The sequence below is a fragment of the Dasypus novemcinctus genome, chromosome 10 (genome assembly GCF_030445035.2).
Source record: "Dasypus novemcinctus isolate mDasNov1 chromosome 10, mDasNov1.1.hap2, whole genome shotgun sequence".
Lineage (NCBI taxonomy): Eukaryota > Metazoa > Chordata > Mammalia > Cingulata > Dasypodidae > Dasypus > Dasypus novemcinctus.
Window position 1 is genome coordinate 82,590,679 of NC_080682.1, and position 25,307 is coordinate 82,615,985.

Consider the following 25,307-nt stretch of genomic DNA (forward strand, 5'->3'; position numbering starts at 1 on the left):
AGAAGGAGGTAATATGAATAAATATTTGCTCTAATAGCAAAATAGTTTCACTGTTGGCATCAGCTCTGCCCTTCTGCTGTCAGGCCTTGCTCTCTCTTGCTGTCCTCCTTCATACTGATAACAGCATATAGAGGGCCTTTACAGTTCACAGAGCTTACAGTTTCCCCCAGGGACATTTCCACGCTGGTTTCCCACAGCACTGGGATGAACCTGGTCCCATGTGAATAACAGCTGGAGTTTCAGGAAATGGCCTTGTCCTGGTGCAGCACAGACTTTAAATTTTAAAAAAATCTAATAGGGGCACAAAAAAACCTTCGGGAGTGGTGATCCTGAGATGTCCTGAGACATCTAACAGGTTACCTGTGTGTCTACTAGGACGGTTGATACCTTTGTTGTCAGATCTGCAGATGTCCAGGAGGCCCACGCCCAGAGGGTGAAGGGCAGGGTGGAGGCCCAAGTGAGGCCATGGGAGGAGTGGACGGCCCCTAGGCCTGACCGATGGCAAGAGAGGACAGGAGATCCGATTCACGCTTCCCGGGCCCCTCTCTACGTTCTGGCAACCAGAAAAAGGGTGGGGGAGTTGGCTGGTGGGACCAGTGCGAAGAGCCTCGCGGCTGGGGTCAGTGAGAGGCATCAGGGCGGGTGAGGGGAGCCGAGCCGTGCGATACCCCAAGGCAGAGGATTTCTGCAAAAAGATGGCATCCCACAGTAGGTGGAATCTCCGACCCAGGGGCTGCGACTCGCTGCGCGCACTCGGTGAGCTTTGGGCCGAAGGCAGCCGGAGAGGGCGTGAGAGGTGGCTCAGGCGGGTCCCGGGGGGCGGGAGCCAGGGTCGCCCAGTAGGTGGGGCCCGGAGCCCGGCTCCGCCTCCGAGCCCTCCTGGTTGGTGCGCGGCGGCCCAGCACCAGCCCCTCTCTCGAGCCGCAGCGCGATTGGCGGCTGCGCTTGTCGCTCGGAGGGGGCCGGGCCGCTCCTCGCCGCGGTTCTCCCTGCCGCCGCCGCCACCGCCGCGGTCCTTCCAGCAGCGCGGGCCGGTGGGACTGCCAAGGCAGGCGGCACTGGGCGATGGGAAGCAGCACGGTCGCGGACGCAAGCAGTAGCAAAGTTTCCCGGACAGGCATATCCGGGTTCGCGGCTGCAGGCCATTCGTGACCGCTCTAGGGAGGGCTCGGGGATTTTTAATTTTTGGGGGGGCGGAAAAAACACAAAAAAATCCAAACACCTCATTTCCTTTGTCAAGCTTTCTCTCCGGGTGGCCAGCGGCGGTTGTTGCAAACTTGGGCACGGCAGCTCCACAGCCAGCGGACCTGCCTCTGGAGAACCTCGGGACTCAGGTGCTCCAGCTTCCAGCGGCCCGGGCTGTCCTAGGGAGTGTGAGCGCGGGGAGTGCGGGGCGCGTGGCGAGGAGGGGCCCTGGAGAGCTCTATATGGAGAAGGGAGCCCAGAATGGTGTGCACCAGGAAGACCAAAACTTTGGTGTCCACTTGCGTGATCCTGAGCGGCATGACCAACATCATCTGCCTGCTCTACGTGGGCTGGGTCACCAACTACATCGCCAGCGTGTATGTGCGGGGGCAGGAGCCTGCGCCCGAGAAGAAGCTGGAGGAAGACAAAGGGGATACTCTAAAGATCATTGAGCGACTGGACCACCTGGAGAACGTTATCAAGCAGCACATTCAAGGTACTCGCGCCCTGGGAAACTTGGGCCGCCCTAGAGGCCCGGGAGTGCGCAGCTCCGCGCCGGGTGCTCTGGGGCCGGTGCGCCTCAGCCGAGGGATAGCAGGGCACTACGACCGGAGCGGCTCGCTCTTGTCTGCGAGCGGGACCCTCCGAGTCTGCGGTCGTGTGCGCTTCTGTAGCGCACACGTGTGTGCGCAGGGTTGCACTCGTGGGTGTAAGCAACTGGCTGCCGTTGTGGGGGCGCGCTGTGCACGTGTCCATAGGTGCGTGTGACTCCGGGCTGTCGGGGTCGCACACAGGTCTGGCTCAGGGTATTTGGGCGTGTGAATGTTTGTGGGTGTACAAGAGAAAGCGCGCTGGGTAATCGAGCTCAATTAGCCACTGTAAGGGCCCCGGGCGAGATGCCCGCGCGGCCTCAGCCGTTGACGCTTGCTTACACTTGCAGGCTGCGGGACAACCGTGGACTAAAAATCTGCACCGCCCCAGCCCCTGCCCTGCCTTGCGAGGTCCGCAGGCGGGGTGGAAATGCAGCACGAAATCCGGGAGTCCGGGTCTGGGGGTGCCACTTGAACCTATAGCCGTCCCCATTCCTACCCCAGCCCGCGGATCCAGGACCCTCTTGTCCTTCGCCTGAAGCCGGTGTAGACGCCGGGAAGAAGCGCGGGAGCCTGGGGCTCTGTCCGCGGCGGCGAAGCCTCCACCCCGGACCGGAAGAACTCGCCCTGGGCTGAGTCTTTGCCGAGGGGCCGCCTGAAGCCGGGTGAAGGCTGTTGGCTCTGGTAGTATCACTCCCAAGCCCAAGAACCGACAGGCGCAGAGCAGGCAGAACCGTGCGGAGTGGTTCTGGAGTTGAAGGCTGCTCCAGTTGGTGGTGTCCCAGACCAGGGTGGGGCGCTCTCCGGAGGCCACCTGGTCCGATGAGCTGTCAGAGGCAGGAAATGGGGCTCTGGGCACCGCGGTCCCTGGCACCGCATGAACACACGCTTGAGCTTCTCGTTCACACTTCTTTTTATTCCCCTCCTGGCGACCGTGGCTTTCTACCAGGCGGGAGAGCTTCCTACTGGGAGGGTGGAACCTAGCCCACCTATAAATGTGGACGCGGCCCACTGGTTCTGGGTCCAGCACATACAGACCTTGGCAAATATCAAGTTGAATCGAAAGCTCTTTTCCCCAAGAGCATTCTGTTTACACGTGGGTGTCTGGATTCCAAACCTTGCACCTGCTGCCCCTTTCAGGGGGAGAACAGCTCCAACCTCATTTCATGTGTTTCCCCAGGTGCCCAGAATAGTTCTTTCCCAGAGGAGGTTCAGGTGAATGTGGGAGAGGAGTGCAATATCCCTTGTGCTTCCTGGATCATGATTTAAAAGCAAGCCTATGGCTCTGACACTTCAGAAAAGGGGACTGTTGATAGCTTTTCCTTGATACCTGCCTCTGATCTCTTAATCTGGCAGCTGGGTTTGGCAAAACCAATTTACCTATCTGAATATATCTGCTAGTTTTTGTGCTTTTCGAGCCAAAGGATCTGGATTGAAAATTAATCCACAAAAGAAGTACAGTGTTTGCCCAGGGTGACTCAGAGCTCCTGTGGAGACACAAGGCCATGCCTTATTTTGGCATTTCCATTTTGCCCACAAATTTTCATTCACAAATTCTGTGTGTGTGTATATGCTCCTGGAAAATGATTCTTGAATGACTTTCAGTCTGGACAGGAAGGAGGTGAGCAAGGTACTGATTTTGAAAGCAGTGACAGGACATTATTAACCAATGAGCTCCTCACTTTTTGGGCCCCTGTCTTGTTGAATGTGAACATATCATATTACAGGCTTACATCGGAGATATTGTGGGTTCGGTTCCAGACCACTGCAATAAAATGAATATTGCAATAAAGTGAGTCACGTGTTTCCCAGTGCATATAGAAGTTATGTTTATACTACACTCTAGTCTATGAAATGTACAATAGCATTATGTCTAAAAGCAATGTACATTCCTTAATTTAAAATATTTTATTGCTAAGAAAGGCTATCCATCATCTGAGCCTTCAGCAAGTTGTAATTTTTTGGGTGGTGGAAGGTCTTGCCTCCATGTTGTTGGCTGCTGACTGATCAGGGTGATGGGTGCTGAAGGTTGGAGTGGCTGTGGAAATTTCTTAAAATAAGACAAAATAAGAAGTTCCTGCATTGACTGATCCTTTCATGAAAGATTTCTCTGTAGCATGTGATACTATTTGATTGCACTTTGCCTACAGAACTTTTTCAAAATTGAACTCAGTCTTCTCAAACCCTGTGGCCGCTTTATCAGCTAAGTTTATGTAGTATTCTAAACACTTTGTTGTCCTCTCAACAATGTTCACAGCACATCCACTAGAGATAGATTCCATCTCAAGAAACTACTTTCATTGCTTCTCCATAAGAAGCAACTCCTCATCTGTTCAAGTTTTATCATGAGATTGTAGCAGTTCAGTCACATCTTTAGGTTCCACTTCTAATTCCAGTTCTCTTGCTATTTCTACCACATCTGTGGTTACTTCCTCCACTGAAGTGATGAACCCCTCAAAGTTATCCATGAGGGTTAGAATCAACTTCTTCCAAACTCCTGTGAATGTTGTTATTTTGGCTTCCTCCCATGAATCATGAATGTTCTTCATGGCAACTAGAATTGTGAATCCTTTCCAGAAGATTTTAATTTACTTTGCCAGATTCATTAGAGGAATCACTATCTATGGTAGCTATTGCTTTATGAAATGTATTTCTTAAATAACAAGATTTAAAATTAAAAATGATTCCTTGATCCATGGGCTACAGAATGGATGTTGTATTAGCAGGCATGGAAACAACATTCATTTCAATGTACATCTCCATCAGAGCTCTTGGGTGACACAGTGCATTGCCAACAAGTAGTACCATTTTGAAAAGAATCTTTTTTTCTGAGCAGCAGTTCTCAACATTGGGCTTAAAATAACCAGGCTTTGTTGTTCCATTTATAGAGCACAGGAAGAATAGATTTAACATTATTCTTAAGGGCCCTAGGGTTTTTGGAATGGTAAAAAACCATTGGCTTCAACTTTGAGTCACCAGCTGCATTAACTCCTAACCAGGAGTCAGCCTCTCCTTTGCAACTTTGAAGCCAGGCATTGTCTTCTCCTCTCTAGCTAGGCATGTCCTAGATGGCATCTTCTTCCAATAGAAGGCAGTTTTGTCTACAATGAAAATTTGTTGTTTAGTATAGCTACCTTCATCATTTATCTTAGCTAGATCTGGATTACCGGAGGCAGCGTCGCTTGCTGCTTTACCTTGTATTTTACTGTTATGGGGATGGCTTCTTTCCTTCAACCTCATGAACCAACCCCTGCTAGCTTCCAACTTTTCTTCTACAACTTCCTTATCTTTCTCAGCCTTCATAGAATCGAAGAGAATTAGGGCCTTGCTCTGGATTAGGCTTTGGTTTAAGGGAATGTTGTGGATAGTTTGATCTATCCAGACTACTCAAACTTTCCCCATATCAGCAATAAGGCTATTTCACGTCTTATCATTTGTGTGCCCACTGGAGTGGCACTTTTAAGTTCCTTCAAGAACTTCTCCTGTGCATTCACAACTTGGCTAACTACTGTGAGAGGCATAGCTTTTGGCAACAATAGACATTCCTTCCATAGTAAGCATAATTATTTCTAGCTTTTGATTTAAAATGAGAAATGTGTGACTCTTCCTTTTACTTGGACACTTAGAGGCTATCATAGGGATAGCCTAACTTCATTATTGTTTTATCTCAGGGAATAGGGAGGCCAAAGAAACAAGGAAGGGCTGGTCATTGGAGCAGTCAGAACACACAGCATTTATCAGTTAAGATTGCAGTCTCATATGGATGCAGTTTATGGGATCTCAAAACAATTACAATAGTAAAATCAAGATCACTGCTCATAGATCACCTTAAAAGATATAATAATAATAATGAGAAAGATTGACATATTGAGAAAATTACCAAAATGTAAAAACAAAGTGAGTTTATGCTGTAGTAAAGATGGTGTTAATAGACTTGCTCAACAAAGGGTTGCCACAAACCTTCAATTTGTAAAACTTAGTATCAGGGAAGCACATTAAAGTGAAGTGCAATAAACAAGATGTCTGTATTTATAAGGCTGTACTTGAAAATGAGTGCGATGTTGAAGTCAAAAGAGCCTTTGTGATTTGTCCCAGGAAACCTATAAGCAGGCAAATATATACCTGAAAATAATTGGGGGGGAGGAAGCAGGATCCTTAAAATATGTATTGGTCCAAATCTTTTGTATATGTGCAATGTCCATATTCTGACTCCTGTGGATATTCAGAAATTACTAGACTTTCAGTACAGGAAACCACAATCTATAGGTGGGTAGGGAGGAGAAAGGGTCAGTGACTTGGGAAAAACTGAAAACCAGGCAGGTCGAGGACAGATATTACTCAGTTGGTTGTGCCATGATGGTGTAGCATTGTCTAGTGACAGCTTTCCCTTTCGGCCAGAGCCATCCTTGAGCCAGGATTTAGTGAGTATAGGTCAGGAGCCTCCAAAGTTTGGGGATGGCCAAGTGCAGCTCTGTGAAGGCACAAGGTAGGAAAAGACAATAAATGATTCCTGTAGTTATGATATAGGCTGTTTATATGTATTCTTTCAGTCAGGTTCCCTCTAGTTAGTAGGGCCTTTTGAACAACATAGCTTCTTTGCTGAGCTGAGGAAAGGAGAGATAATAATAAGTACTAAAAAAAACATAGCAACTATTATGTACCAGGTACTATTCTAAGTGCTTTCTATATATTGATTTATTTAATTCTTAGAACCTGTGAGGTAGGTAATATCTCCAGTTTGCGGATGTGGACATTGAGGCATGGAAGGCTATATCACTTGCCCAATATCACTTGCCCAGAGTCACACACCTGGTAGGTGGTAGTGCAGGGATTTAAACCCAGCTAGTCTGGCTTCAGAGTCTATGTTCTTAACCACATCCTATACTGTCTCCTAAGAGAGTCGGGAGGTCACAGAGGGAACAGTGCCCCCTTGTAGTCAGTTGATTTGGAAGTAGGTGCCAGAGCTAGAGATTTCAGAGGATGGCTGAGGCGTGATGGAATCAGGAGGTTTCCCACTTGGAGACTCTTCCCATAGAAAAATACAGGATGCTGTGGGTTTTGTTTTGTTTCATGCTGAGAGGCAGAGTTAAATTCCTTAAGAAATATTTGTTGAACACCCAGGACAGTTCTTGGCATATTCATAGATAGGTGCTGGATGGACGAGTGGATGAATAAATGAGTACACAGAGTTGGTGCCCCGTGCACCTATTAGTCACTAATGCAGGAGGTTCCATTCTCTAAAGAATATGTTTTGCTTTGGAGTCTTCCTCTTTTCTTTGGAAGGAAAGCTGTCTTGGAAGCAGCAAATGTCACAAAATATTCTGCAGGATGTTGGATAGGACTGACAATTAGAAGAGGCTTTAGAGCTTTACCCTAGAGGTCTGCTTTAGTCATAACTGAAAAATTTATTTTCCTCTTGGGGGTTGCAGTGATATTTCATTTTAATTTATTTTTTGATTGAATGATTTAATTAGATGGTGTTTGGGAATCTCTTGGGAATATAAATTGCAGTTTTGAGAATTTTTTTAACCAAATAGATGTAAATGAGGGAGTGGATAACTTCAGACTTAAAAAAAAAAGTGTCCTGATGTTTGATAATGCAAAATAAATGTCAGTACAGAATTCTGTCTTAGTAGGAGAAAGCTGATTGCTTGAGACAGAGAGGTAGATGAAGTAGCCGTTGTGCTGAAGGAGGACTGAGTGCTGGAGAACTGAGGAAATGGAGATGCTGATTTACTTCTTATTTTGGGAGACAAGAAAAAAAACTTGCTTTTCTTAGTTGCTATCTTTGTCAATCTGTAAAAAAATGTGTCAGTATTAAAGAAAACATTGAAAATATGTGTACAATTATCCATAACTTATTCTACTATTTTTCATTTTGAGCATTCCCTTCTAGCTTTGTCCATTTGCCTCCATATTTAAAAACAAAGGTATAATCATGATTTACATGAAATTTTATATTCTGTTTTGTTCATGTTACTACCTAGTTGATTGATTAAACATTCATTTATTGGTGACCTAGTACGTGCCAGGCACTGCACTGGAAACAGATATGGACAAGGATACTCTTGAACCCTGTCTTTGTGAACTTCATAAGAACATAGACTAGTCTTCATAGTCTTCATAAGACCAGTAGGATCCATTCTCTTATGCAATACAGTGGGGTTCATGTTGGCTAGGTAGTTGAGAAACAGTTGAAAGAGGGGACTAGAACAAAGTATGACATACATGCATTGCATTTTCTTTTGATGCATTTAAAAATGTACATTAATTTGCCATTCTTTTACTATAAGGCCAAGGCTTTGTCTTTGAGTTGGGTCTTTTGACTGGAGTCCTGCATCATCTTCTTTGCATGAACCATTCCTGTAATGCACTGCTTAGAAGTCTGATCTCTAGATCTGGTTTCTTTAAAATGCATCAACAACTTAAAGACACATGGAACCAATCTGAGTATAGCAGCTTTCTAAATTTTTATGATTTTTCCTGGCCTTTTGCAATTATTTTGCTCACATGTCATTTGTTATCCTTAAAACACTAGCCTTTTAAAAGTCTTTCCAAAGCACTTAAAAAACTGGTTTTCTTAGAAACAACTGCCTTCCTTTTAGTAGTCACATTTCATTTGTTTTTATAATATTTAATGATTCAATTACAATGACAAGTACAAATAGTGTAATCACATTTGCAAACAAGCCCATTGGGTCTTTAGTAAGTATGCATCTCAGTGGCTGCAAGGAGATGTGAGTGGGGGGGTTACTAGACAAAGTCTGACACAGTACGCCAAAGGCATTGTGGGGTTTGTTTTACAGAAAGAATGGAAAGCATTGGCTAATCTGGGGGGTTGATTAGGTAGAGGGTTTTTGCTGGGAATACTTTTACTGTATTTTTAATGAATGCATAATATTCTGTCAAGTGGATTGCCATTATTGATTCAACCACTTCCCTATTGTTGCACCTTTTTTTTTCTCTTATAATTAAAGCTGAAATGAACATCTTTATCACACTGTGTTCTCCTTTTGAGTTATTTTTAAAGATGATGTTCCAGAAGTGGGATTACTACTGAATCAAAGAGCATGGATGTTTTTATGAAAGATTGTTTTCAGAAGGAAAGCTTTTTTCTATAGCCACTAGCAATATATTGTTGTACTGGTTTCACTGAGCCTGGCCAGTGTTGGGTGTTATCATTCAACTTTTTCTGGTTAAATGTAATCAGTATCAAATGTGCTATTCTTTTGAGTTCCATTCCTTTATTTACAGGGACTTAGTGTTTTCCCATCCTCCTGATTTTTATTTTCATCTTGTGGGAATTATCTGTTTATATCCTTTGCCCGTTTTCTTACTGAAATATCAGTTTGTGATTTATGTGTTTTATCTGTATCTATCATTTATCTACATCTATCATCTATATCTTTTATGCCTGTACTATATACTTATATATATATACACATATCATATGTTATTACATAGATGCCTCGGGACAATGGTCTTCATAGTGTGTCCCCTGGACTCAAGCTTTGATCTGGGGCCTGAGAAGTGAAAGGGTCAAGTGGGGTTTCCTGGACTCCTCCTGCACCCACCTTGCTCCTCTTCCTACAACCAAGGCAACTATTCTTTCATCTGTTTTATATTTGGTTTTCTGGAAAATATTTCATTTTATAAAACATTCTGCTTCTTTAAGAGACAAGGTTGAAAATCGCTGTTTTGGGAGAAAAGGAAAGCTCAGACTGTTACTTTTTTTGAGGGATGATGGTAGCATAAGGAATTCAAGACCATAAACAAATCTAAAAGGAAATCGAATTCCTGGGTGGTGTTCTTATAACATCTATTTACTCCTCCGAATGCCGTGATTAATAATGCATTTCATTATACGACTAATTTCTAAAACCCATTATCTTCCTTCATTGAATCAAGATCATCCCAACAATGGGAGAAATGGGTTATTAGCGGTTTTCAGTTTCCTGAAATTTTATTAGGCATATTATGTGCATATTAATGCATGTCAAGTTCAAAATAGCAGGTTGTTCACCATGGTTTCAAACCATATATGGTCCTTAAAAATTAGAAAATGTCTTAGCTCTGGATTTGGGGAGATTTTTTTGCCCCCTGTAGCTTTTGGATGCCACCCAGAAGTGGCTGGTGTCCTCCTCCTCTGATCCCTGAATTGGCAGAATTTGTGAAGAAGGCAGTGCAAAGTTTGCTGGGTGGCTTTGAATTTGAGGAGAGGATGCCATATAAACAATAAGGTTATTTGTCCTTTGGAATGAAATAATATAATGTGACATTATATTAATATCAGTGATTGATATTTTGAGAGTATTCAATGACAGGATTCAGGGGTTGAACCCAGTTACCTTTATTAACAGCCCTAAACCACGTTTTCAGGGTGCAGAAAAACCTTGCCAAAGATGACAACCTTTCCCCATGGCCAAGGAATTTTCATTTTTATCCAGAAGCATGTATCCTGTAAAATAAATGAATTCCACATTCTTTCCCACTCACTTGACATAAATTATTTGCCCTTGATAAGAAAGTTGGTGTTGAATCTCAAGGAGAATTCCGAATGAAATGTTGGAGAACCGTAGCTTGGCTTTCTAGTTTGTGAGGACCCTGAAGGTCAGTTGTAGACACTTGGGTTAGGCTGGTCTGCATTTTTCCAAAGGTATTCATGAGATTCCGAGTCACATATGAGGTCACTGGAGCATCTCCATTACCATCCCAGAGGATTTCTGACTTCACTTAACTTTAAAAAGCTGGAAGTGTTTTTGCCCTGATGTGGGGTGTGGGAAACCGTTTTAGTCTGTTGCTTGTTAGTTGCCTGGGTTGTAACCTGGGAGTCTGAGACAGGCTGCCTGTGGAGAAGCACTTAGGGGATGGTCCGGCAGGAGGAGACGTGCCTGTCCTTGGGGAAATGCCATGATGAATATGACTAATGAATATAGCCAGCAAAGTGGTATTTTGGGGAGAAATAGGACTATGCATGAAGCAGAAGGGGCAGCAGCCCATAATCCTGATTGATGATCCAGACAGAGTCAGTGAATGGTGGGCTGTGCTTTTTATGTAGCTCCAAATGTCTCACTTGGGCTAGGGGTACTGCTTGAATCTGTCAGGGGTTTGGTTGTTCCGTGCTCCTACAATTGTCATCTAACCAAACCCCACTTTGCCTTTGGGGTCCGAGGCAGCTCCATTCTACAAGGAATGCTTGAACACGATGCTTGAACACGGAGCTTCCTCCTGTGCAGGGCACATGCCCCGGGCAGGGCTAGGATACTGCAAGGTCCCAACCCATTTTTTTTTCTTCTTTCAAATGCCTCACCATCGTGATTGTACATTTTAAACATACATGTGAGAGCACCTGATTCCCCTCAGCCTTCCCAGCAAAGGCTATTGTTAAGCTTTTGCAATTTTTGATCATCAAATAAAGGGGAAAATGGTGTCTAAATGAAGTTTTAATTTGCATGTCTCTTAGTATGAATGAAATTGCCATTTTTTCATGTACCAAAGTTAATTTTATATAACTCAAGTACTTTGTGAATTGTTGGATCTTGGGATTTTTTTTGGTCAAATTTTATAGGATTATTGGGCTTTTTTATCAGCAATTTTTATAAATTATTATGTATATTAACCCTTTATCTGTGTGACATGTAAATATTTTCACCCAGTTTGCCATTGCCTTTGCTTTTTTCATATATAAATTATTTTTTTACATAATACAAAAATTCATCCATATTTCCTTTTATCATCTGTAAATTAAGGTTATATCCTATATTTTCCTATATTTTCAAGGGTTTTTATTAGGAATGGATGTTGAATTTTCTGAGAGGCTCTTTAAGCATCTGTAGAGCTTTTTTTCCTTAGCTCTATTTAAATGGTGATTTGTATGAAAAGATTTTGTACAGTTGAACCCTTTTTGCACCAGCACTTCTCATTCCTTCTCACCCCTTCCTCTCCTATTCAGGTATATATTCTTGAATATATACTCAAGAAAATATATTGGTATGCAAGGAAATGTGATAACTTTGAAATCCCTTAGTTTGTTAATCATTCTTAAGCTTTGGTACTTAAATTATTGTTAATAACATTGCTTCACAACTGTTCCAACATCCAGTATGTGGCAGCAGTGATTGGGAACAGCTGCTACTCTGGAATCATCTGCATGGGTCCAAATATGCTCTATGAACCCTGATGAGTGCAGCCAATCAGAACTTTAAGCAGAAAGATTCCTGGTTATATGATTATGGATTTAAAAATGTTGCTAGGACTGATCATCTCGGCAGATATGCAGTTCTGAGATGGAGTTTTTCACTGCCAGGATTTCGGTTGCAGTTTTGTGAACATTTGGTTTTGGAGATGGCAGATACCTACTTCAGTGGGCCATGATCTGTTACCCCTGTCCTTCAAGAGCACACAAAAAACAAAGCACAGTGTTTAGGAGGATCCTGAGAAGTGGCATCTGCACCCTTCTAGCAACAGGTGAGAACAGGGGAAAGTCATGTCTGCAGAGAAGGCTTGGAGCCAAGTCTTTGGCATAAATGGGTTCATTCTACCCGAGCCCTGAATTTAAGCCTCAGAGCTGAGCACCGGGGTTCAGATTGTTGAGCACTGCATCTTACCAAGCCCTGGTGCCCTGTTGGGCTTCTCTAGTCTGACTTGTCTATCCATTTGTGTCCTCTGGGAACTTAGAATAAAAGTCCAGTGAGATCACAGAGGAGCCGGAAGGTAATTCAGGGGCCTGTGCAGGGTAGGGTTTGAAGCTTGGGTTAAGTAGTTATTGGCCTCTAGGGACTTAGAGAACAATACCAAAATTTCTTGAGCCAATGAATATGAGAATAAGAAAGCTAAGGAGAGATTTGAAGCTGCAGAAATGACAAATGAGGATTCTAGCCAAACCCTTGATTTATTTTAAGAGTGGTAGGCATATAAAGAATTGAACCCTGATCATATCAAAGGGAACGGAGGAAGAGAACTACTACCATGTGTCAATGATGGGTAGGTGCTGTCCGTGCATGATTACTTTTTATCTTCACAACACTGTGAGGTAGGGTTGTAGAGGTGAGAAAATTGAGAGTTAGAGAGTTTGTGTCACTTACACAAGGTTACAGAACTGATGGGTGGTAAGGCCAAGAAAGGCAACTGTCTCCAAAAGCTGTGCTTTCCACAGAATTGAAAAGAAGATGAAAATTTCACACTGAGAGGAACAGATCATTTTATCAAAGATTGTGATTAATTAAGTGTAAGCTCAGCGACTTCAGGGCAAGTGGGAGACTGGTGAGAGAGGGAGGCAGCAAATCACTAGGTCTGTGTAAGCAAGGAGCCCTGAGGTTAGGGTGGACAGAAGGAGAGGGCCTTGGTCTGGACGGGAGCTGTGGGAGCCTTTCCTCTTGGACCTTGGTTTATGGACATGGCATGACCTTCCACAGAGCCACTATTGTGGGGTCCCCTGGACCTTTTCCTCTTAGGAAAAGCTGAAGGTGCCAGCTGCAGGCTAGCACTCATGCAGATTCCATGGGTGGTTTCTGAGACTAAGGCATGCCTCCTGTGTGCCAGACGTGCTGCTAAGTGCTTTGCTGTGTGCTGTCGAATTCACATGTCTTTTAGGGTGCCCATCTTGTCCTGGTCTGCTTGGCTTTTCCCCTGTTTTAAAACTGAAGAGCCAAAGAAGCTCTTCAGTCCAGGGCAAACTGGGATGGTCGGGCCCCCTCACCTTCTCATAGGCATGGATTCTGTTTAGTGCTAACTCCTAGCATGAGGGCAAAAGCAGCCTTTCTGGTTGCACCACATTTGTGTCTTCTGCTCACACCTCTTGAACAATAGCTTTGTAGAAGAGTTATAAAGAGGACAGTGAGGGTCCCAGCGGCCCCTATGCCGTTTTCCCCTGCCTACACATGCTGCCTCCTCTTTTCTTTGTTATTTGTTCTGCTTTGGCACTCTTTGTTTTTTAGCTGTCTGAACCACTTGGGATTTGGAAAGGGAAAAAAAATCTGCAAAGGAAAGCTCTAATAAAGTGGTTTGGGCACAAAACATCAGCAGCTGTTTATTTGCCCAAAACAGTAGGAGTCTGTATTAATAACCTTGTGAGTTATATGCTGGGAAGTTAAAAGTAAGCAAAAATCTTACTTGAGACCAACAAATGTGACTTTAAGCCTTTATTGAACTAATCTCTCTTCCTGTTTATGCTGGTGACATTTTCTATTATCCATGTGGAAGATCCTTTTTGGTCTTTTTTACAGATTTATTTAGCTGTGCCTCGGTTGGCATCCTGAAGCAGAGGGATTTTCTGGTTTCTCTTTATTGCCTTTATAATGTTTAATGCCTTTATAAGGTGTTTACGTGGTTCCTGTCTCAGAGGATCTCAACTAGTGGGACAGGCTTTGTCTAATTAATCATCACAACATTTCCCTGACAGGAGACAAGGAGCCATGTGAGAGTGGTGTGGCAGAGGCCTTAGCCCTGCCTCTCAGTTCCTGGGCTTGGAGAAGTACGTCTTCTAAAATTTTGCTTTCTTCCACTCCTGAATCTCATTTTAATAATAAATTGATCCTCTGCTTTGCTCTAGTAAAAGAATGTATGGAGGAATGTATAACATGTGGAAACTATGGTATAGACTCAGCAACTATATAATTGGGTTTTTTAAAATTAGAACCTGGGGATTTATATAAGAAAGTGAATCTAGTGGAAAGTGGATAGAAGAAACTTTTATCAATGATTCAAAAATTGGACAAATGAACCAGCAAGGAAGGGCTTTGGAAATAGGTCTGAACTCACCTGGAGAAGAGATGGGGAGAAGAAGGGAATTAATATTTGTGAGCATCTATTATATACTAAATGCTTTGCATGTGTTACCTCATTTTAACCTTGTAAAAAACCCTGTGGAATAGGTATTATTATCCCCATTTTACAGATGAGGAAATTGAGGCTCAGCAACTGTAATGAACTTGTCCAAGGTTATACAGCCAGTAAGGAACAAAACCCCATTCAGGCTCATTCCTTCCTCTTAGCATACAGGTTGTAGATGTGACTAGAGGAAGGAATCATGAGAGTAGCGATTCCCTGGGTGGACTGCCTAGAGACTGTTTTGGCAGTCTCCTTCTCGAGAGATGGAGGAAGATGTTTGTGCCAGGACCTGACCTGACTCAGCCCTCCGGAAGGTGAGAGAAGCTCCAGGCGTGGCTCTTTTCAGCCAGCAGTCAGCTTTTCCAGGGGACTCAGCATAAACAGGCTCATCTCCTCCACTCATTCAGGCCATAACTTTATTTTGAGCCTAGAGAGGCTCAGTGTATGGGGTCAGAGAGGGAAGCCAGAAGAGGGAATTAGTGCCCACAAAGGAGACAGCGGAGATGGCCGTGTCTGCTGGGAGCTTCCCATTTAATTGAGGAAATGGGATATTCAGAGTGGAATGTAAAAACTGGTGGTCCCTCTGAGCAGATGAAGGAGATGGGTCCCGAGGCTGGCACTGTTTATTGGAAGTAGAGAGTGGGAGAAGTGAATGTTAATGGCTTGGTTGGGGAAAATGACCATGTGCTTCCAAATTCCTGTTCTCCCCAATTTTGGCTGGGAGTTTGACAGTGACCTGGGATGTACCCCTACCTTTTGTTGGTCACAGGCTCAGTTTCCTTCTTTCCTTCATTCAATAAAAATGAATTAAACACAAAGTTCTGGGAATATATCAGTGAAACAAAGAGCTGTGGTTATGCTGGGGTTGCAATTTAAACAAGGTGGTCGGAAGGTCTCAGTTAAGCAAAAGCTTGAACAGGGTGAGCTGTGAACACTGCGGATGTCTAGGGAAGAATTTTCCAGGTGCAGGAAGAGCTAGTGCAAAGACCCTGAGGCAGGGATGTACACAGCACATCTGAGAAGCAGCGGGGTGGCCAGTGCGGCTGGAGCAGAGCGACGGTAGAGAGGGGGTGGAGATGACGGCAGAGGGGCCAGCTGGGAGCAGCTTGTGCAGACCTCATTGTTAGAAAGAAAGCTGCACCTGTAAGAGAACAAAAGCTCACCCAAATGTGAAGGAGAAAAGAATTTTATTAACGATCTCTCAAGTACAGCAGGTGACCTGGATAAAATGGCCAGAGCCCCAGACAATAAGAAACAGTGATATTTATAACCTAAACCTAACATGTAGCTCCCTCCCCTGTTCCCCACTGATTGGGTACTTCAGGGGTTACAGCATATGGAGAGCTCTAACTTTCACAGTTCCCACTCTGAGTTGCTGCTCTGGTGTTCCCTACATTCCCGCGGGCTGGGAGGGCTGAGCTGCAGCTTTCACTTTGGCCCCGCCCTCGCTTCTCACTATTGGCCCCCCCCGCCTTGGCCCCGCCCTCACTTCTCACCATTGGCCCCTCTTGCTTTGGCTCCACCCTTGCTTCTGACCATTGGCCCCCCTCACTTTGGCGTCACTTTTCAAATTCTTGGCGCCAAAGCCACTAGAACCCCTTTCCCTCCCTCCTCCTACAGCAGAGCCAGCTCTGGCTTCCCCTTTATGTGAAACTTAAACTTAACCCTTTCCTACATTATGAACTACTTTTGATCCGGGAGGAATGGGGATTGACTGGAGTGGGGTGAGCAGAGAAGCCCAGCTTTTAAAGTTGTCAATCTAGGCTATTCTGTGGCTGCTCCTTGAGCACTGCTGAGGGGCTTGACACTGTGCCACACATGACAAAAAATACAAGACAAGGTCCTTTTCTTTGAAAAGCCCAGAATCAAACCAGGAAGACAAAACAAGAAACAGCCAAGGATCTTTTGCAAGCTAAATAGTATAATGAGGGTTAAAATAGAATTTTAGAAGAATGAATCTTAATAGGCGTCAAGGAGAAATTGAGGCTTATGATGCATCTTTGAAGGATGAGAGGGATTTAGAGGAGTGGCGTAGGGAAGATTTGGAAAGGGCAAGCTCAGATTTTAAATAAAACCAAGTTACCTTGAAGAAGGAGACCTGAGTCTTGCGTTAAGTCTGACAAGAAGAGAGTGCAGGCAGACAGTGATTAGAATCAGCCCTGTCATTACAGTTGGGTGGCTTTGGGCAACGCTCTTCACTTTGCTATGCCTCAGTTTCCCCAGCTATAGAAATGAGAATCACTTCTGTAAACATTTTAGATTTGTGCTGCTTAAATGAGGTAATGCACGGAAAGCACTACCCCCTTGCCTATTGTGTACTAGCATGGGGCAAACAAACTCTTTCCTTTAGTCTTCCTTCTTTCCTGCTTTCCTTCATTCCCACTATCATTCCTCTTGGATTCACATGGAAAATAGGATTAAAAATATATTTTCTGGTTTCAACACCCATAATGTTGGGTTTGAGCCCATTTCAGTGTAACTATAAACGATGTGTTTTATGCCTTCCCCAGTTAAATCAAGCCTGAAATGGCCAAAAATTAGAGAGGAGAGGTCAAACTAGTCCTAGTTAAACCTCCGCAACTGAGAGGTGTTGCAGCATCGGCTCAGGAATGTCACTAAGACTGGACACTGCTCTGAAGTTCTAAATGAGCCAGGCTGGGGACCTGCCCTTGTTTGTGGAAACGTATTTGTTTTGTAAAACCCACTTCACATTGCAGAGGGCAGCAGACAATGTCAGGAGTGTACTGTTTGAGAACCCTTGACTGGTGGTGAATTGTGCAAGGTGTCCAGTTACCTGTCATGAAGGGTCTCATTTCCCCAAGTCCTGGGAGGAGGGAGAGTCTCCTTGAAGAGACACTTGAGTTTTCTCCCCTCTCGACCTCCCAACAGAATCAGAGTCACATCAGCCTATCTTCCCATGAGGATGAATTTGATTTAACATAAAGCAATGTGACATAATTTCGACTGCAGGCAGGAAGGTGTGATTTATGACAATTATCAGGAAGATTCAATTTCACCTTTCCTTTCCCCCCTCTACAAAATGTGCATTTTCTTGCATGATGTAACTGATATATGTATTCTTTACAACTCTGAGATAGATATAGTTTCTCATTGGAAAGTTACACACTACATTTTTAAGTGCTTATCTATTTTAAAATAAGTCATTTTAAAAAAAGATTGCTTTTTTTGGTGACAGTAGAAAACTGAAGGTTTTTTGTTTTGTTTGTTTGTTTTACTAGTGGTAATTATAGTAAATCATTATGAAACTTCCTGGGCAATAAACTATTTCTTCATTAGTAGGGGCTATTATGTTATTAGGAAGAAAATTGCCTTAGAAAAGACAATAAAAATAATTACTTAAAGTTGTAAAATTGTGAGTTTGAATGTTTTTCAACAACAACCAGTTATTTTTAGCAAGCAGACATAAGCATTTTTGACTTTGTAATTACTTTAGAAATACGGAAAGTAAGTATTGATTTTTATAAATAAAAAAATTAAGCATCTTATTTCACTCTGGTCAATATTAGAAACTTAATAATATTGTGCTGTGCAACTCAATGCAATTGTTCCCTTTCTCCTCCTATATTAGCAAAGAACATTGAACTCTCCTACTTTTGCAATTCTCAAGTCATATCTCATCTGCAAAGGCTCTAAAGTGTCTTTCGAATCACGTGTGCTAGCGCGTGAAGTAACGTCAGCATCCTTGCCCTTGGACGATTTACTGAGGAGTCTGAGGACCCTCTGCTAGACCTTGAAGGCTGTGGGATGGGGATCTCTGAGTTCTGAATCCAAGTCTAGAAAGTTTTGCTCTACTTCTAGCTGCTTCCCTCCACCTCAGAAGAAACTTGAACAATGGGAAGGTAAATTCTTAGTTGTCTGTTCTCAGATGAAGCCAGGTGCTTAAGGGACAAGGGATGGGCAGATTTTCAGAGTCTCTTAGGTGAGATGTGAGGGGGTGAGGCTGGAGGATCCCAGCCCCAGTCCCCTCTCCCTGGCAGTCTGGGTCCCTGCATCCCACACTCCTGGACCATCTCCAAGACTGTGACCCAGCCCTGTTGACCAGGGCCTGATTTCAGGGCCCAAGCAGCGCACCGCAGCTCCTAGTTTTGCAGCCTCCATGTTTGGGAACCGAGCGTCTTCCCAGCTTTTTAAACCGGTGATGAAGCAGATGGAGGAGAAGCAGGAATTTTAAGTCAAGGAGAAGAAAAAGGGAAGACTCATCAATGTTTATCCGGCACCTAGTAGATGTTTGGCACTGTGTAATCCACTTCAAATTATTTAATCTTTAAAATTAGCCCGTGGGACCATCAGACTCATTTTACAGATAAGAGCGTTCTACTTTCCTATAACTATTTATCTGCTTTTCTCATTAGACTGTGGGTTCCTCAAGGGCAAAGATGGGTTCCTGTTTTTTCCATTTTCAAGTACTCATCCAGGGCCAGGCATATAATAGTGTCTAAGGAGGGGTTTGATGAGTGACTAGATGAATAAATTAACAGGCCGGGAAGCTCACACAGTAAGAGGTAGAACAGGCCACACGCCCAGGCCTCGGGCTACAAGCTGTCTACAAGGCAAGCCTGGGGAACAGAGCAGCTTCTCATTCCCCTGTGCTTAGCGACCACTTCTGCTAGGCTCTTTCTGTGCCATGCAGTGACTGCTTCCTGGGTTAGGGGCAGGTAACCCCATGCTCCTGAGGTTACTCTATGGTCCCTCATCTGGATATAGGCACTAGTAGTTTACACTGCTGTGTTTCTAAGAGTTGTCCGCAGTGTGTGCGTGAGCGCGCGTGTGTGCGTGCGTGTGTGTGTATAACATGGACTTTCCTGCATTGAGAACCTTTGGGAATCAGCTGGTGGGAGAAAATGGAGCCTTCAGGGACCCCACAATGTCTTTGTGTGAATAAATCTGTCACTAGTGGTCACTTTCAAGCGAAAGCAATCTTGTGCGTATGGGAGGGGAAAAATAAACTTGCACCAAGCAGAGAAAAACACCAGCAAAGATCCAGCTTAGCAGGGTGTTTCTGCTTGAAGAGGAGGATAGAGTTAAGGTCACTTTAGATTGATACCTGGAGAGGGAATTGAAAGGAGAAAGCAACAGCTTCATTTCCCAAAAGGACAAAGGATTCCTTAGTGTTTCTGGAACCAAGTGGAAGCTGTCCTCTGGCTGCCTGGTTGAAGCACAATGACTCAGCCTCCTACTCCTGCTGAGGCTGGTGAGAACCTCGGAATGGATCCACTGCCTGAGGTGTCTTTCCTCGGCTGGATAGCTAAGACTTGCTTGTTCATCCTCAGGAAAGCGGTGACAGGAACCGTCCTCAGTGAGGAAGATGGGCTCTCAGAGAGCGCGACTTTGAGTCAGGAGAGTGTGTTCTTTCCTGCCCCAATTCCCTGGGCACCAGGATCAGGAGACAGTGCAGAGGGCAGTGCTGGAAACTGGGCAGCCTGAACTTTGTGGTTCTTTGGTGGCTGCCTGGGAGAATCACCCCACGTGTGGGTTAGGTCTGGGTTTTGATTTTCAGACCCTTCTCAGTGGACTGGTCAGCGTCTCCCACTTGCTCCAAATAGCACACTCCAGAAATGGACAGAGGAGGAAGTTTCTCTTCAGAATCTGCCCTTTGGGACAGAACAGCCTGTCAGCAGGAGTCAAAGATTACTGTGATTTTTCTTTTCTTATTACTCTTGATATTTTCAATTCAAAAAGACTCATTTGAGCATTAGGGTGGAAGAGGGCACAGTAGACATAGGGGGAAAATTGAAAATGTCATTTAAAAATGACTATTTCATTCTTTTTTTTTTTTTTTTTTTACCTCAGTAGGCAGGTGGCTGTCTTACCTTTTGCCCATGGCCAGGAGCATTGGCTGATGGGTCATCTGAGGAGAGCAGTGATTTTATTTTTCTTTTCATTTCAAACAGATTGTGTAGCGCTTGGGGCTTGGGGGACTGGTGGAGTGGAGCTATGGGCTGGGAAACTAATTATGCCTCCCTGCATGGCTGAGCTAGTTAATACCAAACTGTCGTTGAGGCTGATTCTTCCCCAGGGCAGAAAAGCTTCCCAAATTCCCTATCTTTTTCTCTTTGCCTTGGGAGGTGAGGCCTTTTGTTTTTTGCCACTCTGGGAGAACTGGAGCAAAATGAAGAAAGCTCTGAATTGGTGCTACATGTTCTGGTTCCAGATGTGGCATTCTGATACACAGCAGCCTTACTTCCAGCTCAGATGTTGTGTCATGCAAACAAGCTGAGTTTTGGAGTCAGATGAACTTGGCTCAAATCCTGGTGCTGCCAGTTACTGGCATGATATCTCTAAGATGTTGTCAGAGGCTGCCCAGAGTATCTAGAACTGGTAATGGGTTTCTTGTCCATCCTGTCCCCTCTCCACTCCCCAGCAGTGGCCAAATGATCTAGATAGGGAAGCCTGCCTCGCTTTAATGTTCCCTGGACCTGAGACCCAGAGAGGTGAGTGACATGGAAAGCAAGACACCACACATGACAAAGGAAAACCAGGAATTCAATAATTCTTTTAAATGGATTTTTAACTCATTAATCAAACCACTGTGAATCTTTGGAAAATGGCTATGTTTATATGAGTATGACGTATCTATTCAATCTATAGATTGTAAACTCTCTATGCAGAGAATTCTCTGATTCTTTGCAATAACTCAGACTCCCATTCTTGCTGCCCACCATTCTCCCTATGGGATCTGTGGTCCACACCTTATACAGTCCTCTGCTAGCCAGACACCTCAAATGGCTATGGAGCCAATAAAATCCATGGATCTTTTTAAGGACAGAAAAAGGCATTCAATATTGAGTGGAAATATATAAAATATATAGCTTTCATGACAACATTAAGGTCATGAATAATCAGTTTGTACACAATCTCAAGCAATTACAGAGATGCGTATTTCCAGGGAGGGGTGCGTGACCCTCATAGCTAAGGGGGTAGGGGTTGTCTGTCATTTCAAAGTCAGACTTCCCTGGAGACTTCAGAGTTTGATTTTAGGAAATTTGGGAGTGAAGTCTCAGAGTCAGGCACATTTCCTTCTCCCGCCTTTGCAAGGCCATACTCACCTTGGCTACATCCATATATCTAGGCTTTAGCTGAGAAATCCCCACGTTCCTGGAGAGAGAAAACTCCCTTGATTCTTAATGCTAAGATAGTGCCTGATCCATACTTGAAGCAAAGCAGTCAATTTCCAGCCATAGGAGGATGGGTGTTATCTGGGGAGATTTAGTCTTGGCTGTCAGGTGTTATTTGTTTAGAGCCCAGTTCTCTCCATGCTGAGTTCTCATTAGAATTACTTTATTGTCCTTGGAGAAACCCCTAACACAAATTGACATGGTTGATGGGAAGAGACAGCTTAGAATTGTCCCCTTTAATGAGAGACCATTCTAACTTTTTGGGAGCAACTACATATCCCCAGGTTATCAGAAATAATCCCAATTCAGATAGTCTGACCTGTTTCCCACAGAATCCATCTAAATGGGTCATAGATTCTAAGATTTCCAAAGTTTATCACCCATATTGACTTCTGTACCTGGAAGCAACACAAAGCTTCTTGCCAGACCACATGCCCCTTATTTCTAATTTAGAAAATATGGTCACAATGAAGTAAGCAGAGTGCACATAAATGGAGCCAGCTGTTCCCTATGTGATTCTACTTTTTTTTTTTTTTTCCAGTGCAGATCACACAGGGTTGGGGAAAGCACTTCCAGAATGGCAGTGTTTTCACCAGTGAAACAACCATGATTGGTGAAAAGGGTAAAAAAAACCAACCATATAAAGTTTCTGGAAATTGTCTTAAAGGCATACATCAACTGGAAAAACATTCATTGAAGAACATCTACCAAATCTCAGTAAGAACAGAAAGAGTCTGTGACAGTTGAGCCAAGACCTTTCACCTTCCCATATGCCAGTTCTACTCTGGGCAGATATGGGTGAGAAGAATGGACTCCCTTTTTCCCCCAGCTCCTAAGCTTGGGCTATGGCTTCTCCCCAGGAGGGGCAGGCCAGTTGTATTTCTCATATCTTTCAGCTCTGTGTTTTAGAAGCTGAATTCCAGGCAAGTATGGCTGAAGAGTCTGGGGCTTCCTTCTTCCATCTAGCCCCACTTGTCAGGTTGGTATCTACCCTATGCATGGCAGCCCAAGACTACTATGTCTTTTTTTTGTGTGTGTGTGGTACATTCATTTTTTTTTTTTCCAAATTCTACTCAATTTATTCATTTTTTAAAAAGATATTACATTAAAAAAATGTGAGGTCCCCATTCGCCCCTACTACCCCCACCCCACCACTCCCCCCACAATAACACTCTCCCCCATCATCATGTCACATCCATTGCGTCTGATGAGTACATCTCCGGGCTTCGCTGCACCCCATGTCCCGTGTTCCACACCATAGCCCACACTTTCCCATGTTCCATCCAGTGGGCCATGGGAGGACATACAACATCCGGCAATTGTTCCTGGGGCACCACCCAGGACAACTCCAAGTCCCGAGAATGCCTCCACATCTCTTCTCTTCCTTCCATTCCCTGCACCCAGCAGCCACCATGGCCACTTTTTCCACATCAATGCCACATTTTCTCGATTATTAACCACAATAGTTCATGAATAGAATTTCATTAAGTCCACTCTGATCCTTACTGTATTCCTCCTTCCTGTGGACCTTGGCTTGGTTGTGTCCATTCCACATTGATGTCAAGAGGGGGTTTAGATTCCACATGGATATTGGATGCAATCCTCCTGCTTTCAGTTGTAGGCACTCTAGGCTCCATGGTGTGGTGGTTGACATTCTTCAACTCCATGTTAGCTGAGTGGAGTAAGTCCAATAAATCAGAGTGTAGGAGCTGAAGTCTGTTGAGGTCAGGGCCTGGCTATCTTATTGTCAGTCCAGAGATCCAAATCCCCTAGATATATCTTAAGCCCCAGCATCAACTACAATTTCAGTAAAGTAGCATGAAAGTCTTGTGAAAAGAGATCCCATCTGAGTCCAGCTCCATCACGCAGAAACACCAGCTCTGAAGAAGGGCCAACCGACATTGCAGTGAACCCCATCTGCCATGACCATAGAACTTGTGGGTCTCTTTAGCCCTCAAAAGGACCATTATCTGGGGTTGTATCTACTTTATCTGTCTCTGAGACTCTGCTCAGGTGTGCATAAGGGCAATCCTTCTGACAACCTCCAGACTCTTTTTTAGAAACTCATAGCCATATGAACTCATTTGTCTTTTCCATTTCCCCCTTACTTTAGGTCAAACAGCATTTTTAACTCCTGTTATTATATGTAGACATGGATATTCTGCTGGTCCCATTGAACCTTTAAATTAAGGTCATTTTCTAGTTACGTCATCAGCTGGTACTTGGTAGTGATCCCTTGGTGCCAGGGAGGCTTATCCCTGGGTGTCATGTCCCACACTGGGGGGAAGGCATTGCATTTACATGCTGAGTTTGGCTTTGAGACTGGCCACATTTGAGTAACACAGAGGCTGTCAGGAAGGAACTCTTAGGCACAGTGCTGCTCTAGGCCTTGTTCTTATTTCAGGTGTATAGGCTCACAAGCATAGTCATTAGTATCAGGGGCTCACTGTTGGACCCTCATTCCTTCCTGGTCCTTACTGTTGCACCTGGGGGACTGCTGCTGCTCCCCTAGGGATCATGACAGAGCCCCCCCCAGCCAGTAACCCAGTAGCCCCCCAGCTGTTGTTTTTAATTGTTTCCACTATGAGTATATCCAAACATTTCCATGCACCCTGGACACATGCCCTGTATAACTCCCTGTCACCTATATATTGCCTGTCAATAACATCCCATACCAGTATTCCACTGCTGCCATTGTTGAACCACTCTGTGATCTAAAACTTCCTGAAAAGTGAAGCCCAATATAATGTCAGGTTCCCTTACTAGTAAAATGGAATATAGCAATGAGTTTAAAGGTTAGATATAGAATACATATTGATTTGGAAAAATTCTACATCCTATCTTTTTCTTTTCTTTTTTCCTAATTATTGAGCTTCTCTTCACAAGAGCCTTAGATAACAGTAATTCATATATACAATATACTCCCACACATCCACCATAAAACCTTTTCCCTTCCACAGCAATAATCTTTTAACTTATTCATATCATATTTACTGAAACTGATGTACAGACTCCGAGACAATAGCTTTCAAACAAGGTGACATCTGTGCTTACGTTGTGGTTCATACTTTAGGCTATACAGTTTTCTAAATTTTTTAGTTATCCTATGTTTTACATTATGGTTTACATTATTAATCTGTCATCCCCTATATGTTTTTGTTGTAATATTACATGTTTTATATCCATCCTTGTGTACTCTCGCGAAACTCCTTCTTGCCCCCACATTTACCTTGGTTCCATCCATTCAACATCCATTTTCCCCTCCCCTTGGGGCCCACAGCAACAGCTAGTCTCCATTTCCCGAGGAGCCACGTCCAGAGATACTTGCAACAGTGATCAGGGCCTGACTTGCTCAGCTGCCCTAATGCCCTGGGAGCCACCCTTTCTCTTGAGAGATACAGTTCCCTCTATTTGATGGCATTAGTCCTCCCCAGGATGTGGGTCCACCCCAACTCTCACTACTTGGGTCTCTACCCAGTGGTACAACCCACCTTGGCAAAATGAGCATTCAGACATTCCCCAGGAGTCTGTCCCACGTCAGACCATTCCCTCTGAGCATTCTAAACAG

The 25,307-nt window shown here is 44.1% G+C and overlaps 1 protein-coding gene across 2 annotated transcripts in view; it reads left to right on the forward strand.

Moving 5' to 3' along the window:
- Positions 1–947: 947 nt before the first annotated feature.
- The window catches only part of GALNT18 (polypeptide N-acetylgalactosaminyltransferase 18), a 344,314-nt gene continuing 319,954 nt past the window's right edge, over positions 948–25,307 (forward strand). The window contains exon 1 of one of the 2 annotated variants that reach the window (XM_058305729.1): positions 948–1,681. In XM_058305729.1, the coding sequence (XP_058161712.1) occupies positions 1,447–1,681 (235 nt within the window). In that variant the 5' untranslated portion in view covers positions 948–1,446. The remainder of the gene's footprint in view (positions 1,682–25,307) is intronic. The other variant, XM_058305730.2, reaches the window with a different exon arrangement.